Consider the following 12,185-nt stretch of genomic DNA (forward strand, 5'->3'; position numbering starts at 1 on the left):
CAAATCTACCACACTTTATTCTATTTTTGCCTAGTTTTAAGTCATCTGCAGCATACACAAATAAAGTCCACAAAATCTACAGCACATCAAAATGTGAGTTATAACTCACCTCATCTGTATGTGTGTGTGTATGTCAAGTTATTTCTAGTTTTAAGTAACTGTGTGTGTGTGTGTGTGTGTGTGTGTGTGTGTGTGTGTGTGTGTGTGTGTGTGTGTGTGTGTGTGTGTGTGGCACGTGCGTGCGCGTGTGTGTGTGTGTCAGATGGAAACAGAAGGAACATGCTGATCAAGATGACACCATGGGCTTTTTTCAGTTCCTGGTGACCTTCTTCATGAAGTCTGAGGTAATTTCTCTGTCCTCATAGCGATGTAGAATATTTCTTTTTTGAGTGGTGCAACCACTCCTACATCCAGCAACGTCCGTGTACCTAGGTAGGTAGGTAGGTAGGTACCTGTATGTATGTTTGTATAAGTGAGCACGGGTATGTTACTTATTTATACCAGTAGGGGGCACCAGAGTACAGAGAATAAATTGGAACGATACAGAGAATAAATTGGAACGATACAGAGAAGAAATTGGACGATACAAATTGGAATGATACAGAGAACCAATAGACGGGAGTTGCACCACTCGGTTCACACTGGTGTGATTTTTTTTTTTTTAAGAAAAACAAACGGCCCTCTCCCCCCCTTTTTCTGTGTTGTCGCTCATCCCTCTTTCCTCTGCACCCATGTTTCTCTGTCGTCTCACGATGCTTAAATCAGGTGTTTATACTGTACAGTATGTATAATGATTTGCTTCAGCATTCAGGAGCTCATCTCTCTCTCTCTCCCTCCCTTCCAGTATCAGGAGCATGGATCTTACCTAGTGGACAGTCTGTGGGGCGTCCCTGAGCTGAGGGACTGGAACGCCATGACCTCCCTGCTACTGCAGGAACCTGGTACTAATGCATACAGAAACATCTTCATAGACCTATAAAGATCCATTCTATCCCCCTTCCCTCCGGTGTTGTTTTTGGCAGCATTTTATCTCTAGTCATAGTCTCTTAAATAGTTTTAAAAGTGTAAAATGACTTCTCTTGCCTTTGCAACCAAGTGTAAAATGACTTATACTGGATCTCTTGTCCACTAGTCCCTTCCTAACATTTTAGTCTAGTTTTTATTTGTTGACGAAATTGTCAGTATATTTAGTCTTAGTTTTAGTCGCCATAGCTTAGTTTCCATTTAGTTTTCGTCAGTGAAAAAAGGTAGTCGGCGAACATTCTTCGTCTTAGTTTTAGTCGACGAAATCAACACTGCTTCCCTCTTCTCCCAACAGCTTTAGTATGTCTTCAGTATGAAGAGGAGGGGGCTCTGATAGAGCTCATGATATGTGCCATCAGACGGGCAGCGGAGGCTAAACCCCCTGCAGGGAGAGAAGAGGGCAAGAAGGTGGACACACACACAGACACACACACACACACAGACACACACACACACACACACACACACACACACACACACACACACACAGACCTATTTCTGTCTTCTCCTCACTGCCCTCTACAATACCTTTTGTATCTGTTGCTCTGAGTCTACACCATTGGTTCCCAACCAGGGGGGCAGTCAGCCAGATATTTCGTGAAGCCTCATTTGAAATCGGTAGTTCATATAATGGCCTGTTGTGGCGCTGGACCGGACCCAAAAAGCCCCATAGCTCCATAGAGGCCCATGTATTTTGGCCCAACTTCACCTAGACTGTATTACCTTAATAAACATGGTCATGAATACTTTCTTCTTCCAGTCACTAGTTTAAAGTCTCATTTCTAATGTCATAATATTCTTTTTGGAAAATTATGGTCCCATTAATTAAAAAAATTACCATAAAGAAAAAAAAACATCGCGTATGTTCTGAGGGGCGTGGCTACCATTACAGTCTATGATCGGGATTCCCCTCCCACTCGAGTCAAAATAAAAACCAACGGAGAAGAAGGGGGGAAGTCCCGCCTCGTTGTCTGGGCAGCCAATGACCAGCTGGTATACAAAACGGAGCCAGCCAATGGCCAGCTGGTACCAAAGATGGCGACTTACATCAGGAATTAGCATATTATTACAGGCTTCATTTTACGTTCATGTTAGACCCGGGGAACGCTTTGTCCATATTTTTTACAGTCTATGTTCCCAACCTTAGTTTGTATACTGAAGGAGCACCTCAGAAAATATTTGGCCACCATAATAACTGATGTTAAAATTGTTAAAAAAAACTGATTGTATTACTAATGTGATTAATCCGTTCTCAAATCTTCCATTAACGGCTAGGCGTGCTGTCATGCCTATTTCAGCATGGCTGGATACCTATTTCAACCAGTTGCTTGGTCAGAAGAATTACCTGTAGTAATATAAATATTTCATTCCACTTTTGTCTTTTTTTCTCCTTTTATGGACTCAACTACTGGTACCAGTGGTGGTTGGGAACCTCTACTCTACACTGTACATCTGTGAACTTGTTATGTTACGTGTGTGTGTGTGTGTGTGTGTGTGTGTGTGTGTGTGTGTGTGTGTGTGTGCATGACTGTGCATGTGCGTGTGTGTGCCCGTGTTTTCAGGTCTTAAGCAAGAACGATAAGGAAAACCAAGTTCGAGACAGGATACGTATCACCAATCATTTCATCCCTGTCCTGCCACAGCTGCTGGACAAGGTACATAGGAAAGAGTGGAGGTTTCTGGGTGGCGTGGGTCTAGACTCAGTACCCGGCTACCCGCCCACCACAGTAGAGTTGATTTCTCCACGGTACCCCAGTAAACACAGTTGTCAGTATTTGCTGTCAGGGGATTGTATTCTTTGTAGAACGGTTGCATGCAACTATTATCCCCATTGGCAGTTGCATTGGTGTTGCAAGGAGTTGCGACTAGTTGCATTGGTGTGGTTTGGGCCTTACAGTAGTACAGTACATGTTCTATACAATTTTATTATAGTGCCAACTTAATCACAACAAGTTCTCTCAAGACACTTGACTTAACATATTAAGCAGAGACCCGACATTGTTTAACCACTTTCAACCTGGTGTTTTCAAAATGGCAAACGCATCACATGATGCGTTGTGAGCTTGTATATTGGCTATTTTAGAAATGTTTTAGTGTAAAATAGCATGTAGGGGGGGGGGGGGGGGGGGGACTACGGGGGGCTACACTAATCCTTTTCTTTACCTCTGTCCTCCAGTACTCTGCAGACGCTAAGTATGTGAGCCGCCTCCTGAATTCCCCTCTCTACTTTGATCTGGAGACCTACAGCTCCAATGTACAACTACGCAGGGTGAGCAGACAGGAAGTCACCCAGTTTACCCACATGGATTAAAGTTCTCAGTCATTTGGATTTGCATGCTGCGCAGTGCGCACCGAAAATAGCAGATCTACAAGCTCAGCTTGTAGATTGGCGATTTTCAGTCATTAGTTATTTTAAGATGAAAGCGTATTTGAAGTGAGCAAACTAGCAATAGAATACGTTTAGAAGCGTCTTCCAGAAACATGAATGGTCTCAGAAATGTCATGATTTCTTCAGCTGTTCGGCCTAAAACATCATTACATTTTCAGTCTTGAGATTTTCTTTTTGTGTTATGTACCCAGAAGTCAGGTTCCAGGTTAATTTCTGCGACTTGGGGTCAGCTTTGTCATCTTCTCTGTTTTTCCTCTGTCTGTCTGTCTGTCTGTCTGTCTGTCTGTCTCTCTGTCTCTCTGTCTCTCTCTGTGTCTCTGTCTCTGTGTGTGAGCAGTACCTGGATCTGCTGCTGGAGACAGTGTGTGACATTGTGAGGAAACACACGGAGGCCAGTGTGCTGGAGGCGTGCGCCAGTCTGTTCAGCTCCCTGTGCTCAGAGCAATACACTTTCAATGCTCAATCCAAAACCACCATCAGCTGTCTGCTGGACAACCTGACAGACCAATTTAAACCCTTAGCCCGTAACCTGCTGGAGGTAGGTACTGTACTGCGTGTGTGTGTGTGTGTGTGTGTGTGTGTGTGTGTGTTCTGAATGCCCTTGCCGACAGATTTCAGTAACTTGGAATCTGTTCTTGAGAAATTACATGTTTAGTAGCCCTGATAAAACCGACCTTTATTACATGCATACAACTATACTTTTTGAGATGACATTTAGAGGTTTCTCAGCAGGGCATTTCCGGGGTGGGAGTCCATTTACTTTGAGACTTGCATTACATAATGGGTGGAATATTACATTTGATGGTTACTTGAAAGCAGCCTTACATTTTCAGAACATTTATATTTGTGGCTTAATTCAATAGAACTGACATTACCTATATAACATTAAGTACCGGTACCTATTTATCTGTATCACAATTAAATAGAATCACTGTCTGAGACCTCAACAAGGCTCAGTTGGCTGCACATGGTCATGAATGTTGTGTGAACCGTGATGGTGACTGTGTGTTTTAGGGGACTGAGGATGAAGAGGACCTGTATGGCGCTGCCACGGCATTGACCAAGATTGCTGGTCTCAGCAGGTAAATGAAAGCAGTGAGTGTATGTGCATTGTGCATCATGTGTGCATCCAAGTATATGTCACAAGGTGTGTGACTGTGTGTTATATGTGTGCGTGTGTGCGTGCTGTTCCAGATCATTTAATATAACCGGGTTACAGCTCTTGGAGACCTGTGTTGAGCTACTGAAGAAGGGTGTGAAGTCCGCAGACATGAACAAGCAGGTGTGTGCCTGACAGTTTTCACACATCCTTCATGACAATCATACATAGTACACATAATGAGATGTTGAACTCAACCACCACATACATTCTTGTATGTTGAGTGGTTGGACTTGGGACGTGTAACCATTTTAACCCCAGCATCCATATTCTGAAGGGAATATTAGCCAAAATGTTTCAACCACACCACAAAGCCAATTTTTGGCAAAGATATTTGGTGCAGACGGACAAAAGTGCTCAGAGTAGAACGCCAACGAGGGTGCAGGTTACTAAGTATAGAGTATTTGAAAACAAATTGCTATCAGTTTAGAACTAACTTTAATAATTTGCAATTATTATACATAACGGGTTAGACGATGCTTGAATACATACATGCTATACCATCATGCTATGATACAGCATTACAGGGTACATAATGGCGCCTTCTCCACACAGCCAAGCCAGTTGAAACAGCACAGTATTTGGCAAGTTCTTTGGCTTTGTCCTGACACACACACAAAGTTAAACAGCAGTGGTTAAGATGCGTATATCTATTCTACGTCCGAGCATAGTCATGGTTACGCCCTGCCTGCCTCTGATTGGCCTACCGACACTGCCGGCCTTACCAGACTTGTGCCAAGCTGTCATTCTCTTGTACTTGTATTATTTCCCACCGCGGAGTAACCTCACGTCTCGGAGGACAGTCCCTAGGCCAATCAGAGGCAGGCGGGGCGTCACCATGTCTATGCTCGGACGTAGAATAGATACATGCGGTTAAGACGGATAGAGCTGAAACCTGACTCCTTCCTCCATATGATTCCAGCTGATGGTTGCAGCTCTGCATACTGCTGCCTCCCACCTGTTCTGGATCAAGTCCTCCTCTTCTGCCGCGGTAACCACTATACGTACACAATCATTCAATCTACAAAGATCAAAGCATAACCTTAAAATGACTCAATGCAGCATACTTTCAGAAGACAAATGTTTGCACAGTGGAAAATACTTTTTATTTTATTATGTTGTGTTGTGTTGTGCAAATCTTTGCTGCAGTTGCTGCTATTCACTGTTTTTGTTCACTGACTGGAGCTTCAGTTATTATTCTTTTAAGTTGTTGGGGGACAATGTACGTAGTATGGGAGTAATGGTGTCCAATCTGCATGCAGCCACAACAAGTGAAGAGGTTGTTGAAGTCTTTCTACAAAGTGTCTGAGAGATGTCTGTCCTCCGACCAGGCGGAGATCAGAAACAAGGTCAGATCTTCACTGTAGAATCAAGTCCGGATTACTTTTATTCAAATGTTGGATAAGCTGTAGGAAGACATGGCCCAAATCAGGGGGGCTTGCCAGTATATCACCAGACGACCACATACTGTAACTGCATCGTCCCTGACCTGAGATCAGATTCTAAAAATGTCTTCTACATCCTGATAGTTTTTCATTCTGACCTGAGATCAGATTAAAAAAACGTCTTCTACATCCTGACAGTTTTCTGAAAAAGCGATGTTTCTATGTCAGTCGTTCTTCGATTTTTCAAAATTAGCAGACCTACAAGCTCGTAGCGCGCCACTCGGTGGCTATTTTTCAATAGATAAAGCATAACCTAATGCTAACACCAAAAGCCCCGCCCCAAAATGGGTTGTGTTGCATGTCCTTCTGCATCTCTGTCCCATTTCCTGTCTCTTTTCCATTCTATCTAAGAAGTAAAAACTGCAACAACAAAGAAAGACATAAAATTACTATGTGAGCAAATTAATAAATAAACAAGTCATTCATTAATAGCAGTAGGCTGTAAGAGCTGAGTCTGACTGGTGTGTGTGTGTGTGTGTGTGTGTGTGTGTGTGTGTGTGTGTGTGTGTGTGTGTGTGCGTGTGAGTGTGCGCGCGCGTGCGCGTGCGGTCCTCCTCTGAAAACTCCAGGCCTTTGAACTGCTGTGTGACCTGTTGGTGCTGTACAGCGGGTATGTGGTTCGTACCCAGGCAGACCTCAAGATGCTGAGCTGTTCTTGCCCCGAAACCCTCCAAATTGAGATGTCTGGCTTCCTCGTCGACTTCATCTTCACCGACCCCGAAGACGACGAGCATGCTGGTGTGTAATGGAGCACAGAACGTGACTCGCTCATCCCTTGGTTCCCCGAGTATTTTCTCTATGGAGATTAACATTGGGTTTCTTAAAATCGTCTCATATAAGCTTTGTGGTCCAGAAATAAACAAACTGCGATATTGTCTGTGTCGTTTACGATAGTCAGTCAGTCAGTCATGGAAATGTAACTAATTTGGCGGCAGTAACCGTAGCGATTTCTCGCAGTCAGTTGATTCTTCATATCAGTCAAACTGCCGGGATCATTTGTTTATTTTTGGTAAACATTTCTTATTTGATGCGATATATGAAATGTCTGTGGGAATTCAGAATGGCCTGAAAAGGTTGAGAGAATGTGTCTATGTATATATGTAATATTTTTCTGGGAAACCCAATTATATATTGAACAAGTGAATAGCAAAGGCCCCAAAGCTATGAATGAAAATGTCCATTCTCTTATTCTCTATATTAATTTATATATCCAATGCTTATCAGTTCCTCATACCTCTCCTCTTGCTTCAAACATTCAGGTGACTATGCTTACAACTGCAGTAGGGTTACACGGTTCACCGCCAATATTGACCAGTGTTGGCTCATATAATATTGAAAAAAGGCCACAGTTTCTCTCTGTCTTAGTTCACCCTCAGTCTTTCTGTCTTCCCTACCCAGGTGTGTCGGAGGAATTGAAGCTAGCCGCTGTCGAACGGAAACGCAACCAGCTGGCTGGCTACTGCAAACTGATCCTCTTCGGAGTGCTGGACCTCAAGGCTGCCACAGATGTCTTCAAGTATTATGACAAGGTGGGGAAAATCAACAACAAATCAACTAATATGTTCTGTGCTCTACATGAATTTACATTTTAATTTGGATACCAGCTTTCTCAATAATAGATGATGTTTAAAACAACAAAAGGGGTTCCCGCCCCAAAATGGGTTAGAGGAGAGGAGTGAGAAATAGTGAGGGTGCTAACGGATGAGTCAGAAGAACAGTGGGTGAAATAGAAGTTGACAATGATATAAGAATAACACTTTTACAATTACACATTCTTTTTTCCTGCTGTGAGCTTGAGAGGAGTCAGCAGATCTTTTATAGACTACCTGTAATCAAAGGTGTTATAAGCAATATTAAGCAGCACAACGAAACAACAAAAAACTGATATAGCAGTGTGCCTGGTAAAATAAATCCTCGTCTGCTTTTACACATTGTGAGCTTGTAGGCATTTCATTGATTGCTTCCTTCCAGGATTATTTACAAAAGCCCTACTCTGTCCAAGATGACAGAAGGTGGCTGGGATTTGATAATGACAAACTTCCTTTTCTTCTCTACTGTAGTTCTATAGTGACTTTGGTGACATCATCAAACTGTTTCTGAACCAGACCAAGCAAATCGATCCAGTCGAGAGTGCCAAGACCGTGGGCCTCTGCCTGCAGCAGGTGTGTGTATGTGTGTGTGTGTGTGTGTGTGTGTGTGTGTGTGTGTGGGGGGGGGGGGGGGGGGGGTATGCGTGGATGTGCGTAACTGGTTTGAATAGTAAATAGTATTTCACCAATTGACATACCGCAAATAATGCTTGTAATTGATAAATGTTTTTTTGTAGAGATGATTCTTAACCACACTAACCTTGGCTTCCCTGTTTTAGCCAAGTAGCCAGTATTATGGATGGAAAGAAAGATATGTAATTGATGCATTGCATTTGCATTGTCAGTTTGTAGATTGGCTATTTTCAAATAACCGAAAATAGCGGTATATAATAGCAAGTATTATATTGCCAAGTATGATGGAACCTTGTGTATTGACAATGCAATCTTAGGCAATACAGGACCACTGCTTTTGAGTATGAAGTAGGTGAGGTTTCACTGTCCAAAGAAAAAACAATGCACATCCTCCATTTCTTGGTGCCAAGCCAAACTGAAAACAAAGCGGGAGCTCGCAACTCACTTTTGAATGCTCCACATTTTGATTTACGACAAACAGCAGATACGATGCTCAGCCCCACCTGGTCTCACTGATCAGATTGCATATAAACTACCGGTACTTTATTTTCAAATACTGCTGTTGTAACTTGTCTCGTGTGGAAAATCCCAACCACCTTGCACTTAAAACAATGCAAAAAGCAGCTAAACGGCCTGCAAAATTCAGTGCAATCTATTGTACGGTAGCCGCCAATTATAGTGAAGACGTTGCTACTTGTATGCCTGAAGGGTGTGTGGGTATTTGTTCAAGATTTGCATTTTGTACAGCACCTTGTAAATATCTGTGTCCTTGTATTGTATCTCTTGTGTGGATGAAAATAAATGATTTGTGTGTGTGTGTGTGTGTGTGTGTGTGTGTGTGTGTGTGTGTGTGTGTGTGTGTGTGTGTGTGTGTGTGTGTGTGTGTGTGTGTGTGTGTGTGTGTGTGTGTGTGTGTGTGTGTGTGTGTGTGTGTGTGTGTGTGTTTGTTCAGCTATTCACAGAGCTGAACCCTACTGAGAACACTGGGAAGGAGTTTAACGAGATCAAAGGAGTGGCCAAGAGGCATGCCATGAGCTTGGGTATCAACCTACAACTCATCCAAGAGCAAGTGCAGGCCCTGCTCAAGTTAGTCCCTCCTTCTCTGCCCTTGTTTTGCATTTAGCTGATGATGTTCTCCACAGAGACTTAACCACATGAACCATTGCACCCTTTTAGAGAGTATGCATAAAGTGAGTGGCAAAGTGAGTTTAACATAGTTTAATGCAATCAGATAGGACTTTTCAGTTTGGATGTATGGGCTGTCAAGGCCAGAAAGTAGTTTTCTTTGCCACTCGGTAGGTGCTCCTGCATAACTTCCGGGTATGATGATGATGTCACATGCATGCCTTCTATTCTGAGGAAAAGATTCAGCGAAACATCTACATCTACAACCTCACAAGGGGCATCGACGTAACACATTGTGATTATGTAGATTGGTTATTTATTTTGGGTGAAGTTGTAGAGGGAAATTAAGCGTATTACAGAAGTATAGAAGAATCAACTTTATTGTCACGTAACAGGTTTCCAGCTGTTAAGAAGTGGGTGATCATTTGTTTTTGCACAAGCTCCATCATTAATGTTTATTCAGAATGGGAGAACGAAGAAAAGAGAGTAGACAGGATGAGTACGAGCAAGGAGAAATATCAAACTGTAAAGAAACATGTCAAAGAGAACACACAAATCTAAGATATCCACGTATAACATATGCATATTATACAAGCAGCAGCAGATACAGTATGTCTCAACATTGGGCGCAAAAGTGGTAACACATCGGTAGGCCCACATAGAATGGTAGAAAAAGATCACTTCCCATTATGCGCTCGGCCAACCGCACCGCGTGTTCTTACTTCTTCCGTTTCCATAGCAGGCAGTGCCACAGCCTGACAGAAGGTTTTTAATGGAGCTGTTGTAGTCCAGCCTGAGGATGCGGGGGCCACTCCCAATTTCTTCAGGCGACGAAAGCAGTGTAGTCACTGCTGAGCCTTTCTCCTCGCATGCGTTGCGTGTGTATCCTACTTGAGGTCCTCCTCGATGTGTCAGAGGAACTTGAACTTGCTAGCCCTTTACTGGAATTAATATAGGGCTTTTATCCAAAGCACTTTACATTAAATTCACCCATTCACACTAGGGCTGTCAGTAACGGATAGTCTTCCATCTGGGTAAATATGCATGTACACAGAATTAACGTTGGTACTGTACATGAATGCTAGACATTTATGTATGCTTCTTTTTTTGAGTGGTGCAGCCACTCCATTGCATAGCTATGTGTGTCCCTGGCTGGCTGTGTCCGAAGACAAACAAAAAAAGGAAAATCTAACAATAAAAATATGTTTGTGCATGCACTTCAGACAGGGTATACCCTTTGCGTTCTGTGACATCAAAAATGTGGAAGGCGGGACCCAGCCCCCAAAGCTGCTGTTTCTGGAGATCCTCAGTGAATTCAGCAGTAAAGTTCTCCGCAAGAACCGAACCCACATGTGAGTAGACACACACAACATGCTCGGCTACATTAGTGGTTTTCAACCCTTTTCATATATCACTATTTGAGCAGTTCGTAATAATAACAGTCCAAGTCCAAAATGTATCCTGACCCCTCCACGAAGAGGCCTACTGTAGTTATACTGACCCCTTATCCATCATTTATACATTATGGGTAATTAGTGTGGACCTGGACTGTTATTCGTCTCAACTGCTCATTTGATAACATTTAGCCTCTCACTCAAACAAAACTAAAGAATATTTTGTTATAAATATAAGATTTTGTTCACAACAGGCAAACGCTGCTCAAAATAACAATTCTTCTACATTCACACCTTGTCTAGACTTCTTGTAAATTAAGTAATGCAGATGTTTGTTTGTTTTATTTTGGGGGTTTTTATATATATTATTTTATTTCATTTTAAGAGAGGAATTAAACAGATATGTACAGCATATACAAAGGAAAAATATACATATTTCCAAATTCTCGTAATGCAGATGTTTATAAATAATTTAACTCTTGAGAGCGCAAAATGAAACAATTTTATGCCCTCAAGAGTTACAGATCTATTAGGGTCCATTTGGTTGGTCCATTTGGTTTGACCATTGGGCTACATCAAAGGAAGCCAATAGCCACAATTATCCCCATGTTTTCAGTCACTTTATTATTAAAAGTTTCCTTTTTGTCAAATCCATCACACTACACATAGTCCTGAAGGAATGCTAATTCGTTCCACTGTGTACTTGCATATTGACAGGATTATAAATAAAGCTCCACTCTGTAAAATGCACAATAAATAATAAACGTTTTCCGTCATTCCACTTTTTCCAAAATGCTATTGTATCTACTTTTAACATAATTTAACTAACTTTGTCTCAACAGTATTGCCATCCTTGACACCAAGTGCTCCAAGACCAAGACTGCCCTCTCCTGGCCATCTGTCTCAATGTACCGTCGCTCCTTGAACACCTCCATCTCCAGCCCTGCGCAGACAAAAGGCAAGAGGCCCACTATCCCAGGTGAGAAGGAGACCCCCTTTACACGAGAACGCTGCCTATAGATAACATCAAAATACAGCATCGTTTGCTGGGTTCCCTTTAGACGAGAACGGCATCTTCGGGGCTTGAAAACGCAACAAAGTGAAAAAACCCTCCAGGGTGGAAATCTTTGAAAACGCTGTTTCCTCCCGTCTCCAACGCGTGATTTATTTCTACGTCCGAGCATAGACATGCTAACGCCCCGCCTCTGATTGGCCTACCGACACTGCCCGTCTTGCCTGTCCTGAGTCCTCCCGAGATGCAAGGCTACTCCGTGGTGGGAAATAATACAAGTACAAGAGAATGGCAACACGCGTAACTTTAATTTTTGTAGAAGAGGCAAACTAATATTGTTTGTGCCGTTTGCTTTGATTGAATAATTGATTGAACAACTATGATTTGATTTGGCTGTGTTCTAAATTAAAGTGTTA

At 42.5% G+C, this 12,185-nt stretch overlaps 1 protein-coding gene across 1 annotated transcript in view; it reads left to right on the forward strand.

The window, feature by feature from the left end:
- The window catches only part of LOC310861929 (cohesin subunit SA-1-like), a gene marked incomplete at both ends in the record, with an annotated part of 18,871 nt that extends 10,523 nt beyond the window's left edge, over positions 1-8,348 (forward strand). Inside the window, 14 exons of the mRNA XM_083769665.1 lie at positions 263-344; positions 845-941; positions 1,319-1,431; positions 2,586-2,678; positions 3,200-3,292; positions 3,750-3,950; positions 4,427-4,494; positions 4,607-4,694; positions 5,494-5,562; positions 5,834-5,920; positions 6,586-6,754; positions 7,415-7,545; positions 8,077-8,178; positions 8,343-8,348. Of these exons, the coding sequence (XP_083625791.1) occupies positions 263-344; positions 845-941; positions 1,319-1,431; positions 2,586-2,678; positions 3,200-3,292; positions 3,750-3,950; positions 4,427-4,494; positions 4,607-4,694; positions 5,494-5,562; positions 5,834-5,920; positions 6,586-6,754; positions 7,415-7,545; positions 8,077-8,178; positions 8,343-8,348 (1,399 nt within the window). The remainder of the gene's footprint in view (positions 1-262; positions 345-844; positions 942-1,318; positions 1,432-2,585; positions 2,679-3,199; positions 3,293-3,749; positions 3,951-4,426; positions 4,495-4,606; positions 4,695-5,493; positions 5,563-5,833; positions 5,921-6,585; positions 6,755-7,414; positions 7,546-8,076; positions 8,179-8,342) is intronic.
- Positions 8,349-12,185: the final 3,837 nt, after the last annotated feature.

Source organism: Protomyctophum parallelum (genome assembly GCF_964188405.1).
Source record: "Protomyctophum parallelum genome assembly, chromosome: 7".
Taxonomy (NCBI): domain Eukaryota; kingdom Metazoa; phylum Chordata; class Actinopteri; order Myctophiformes; family Myctophidae; genus Protomyctophum; species Protomyctophum parallelum.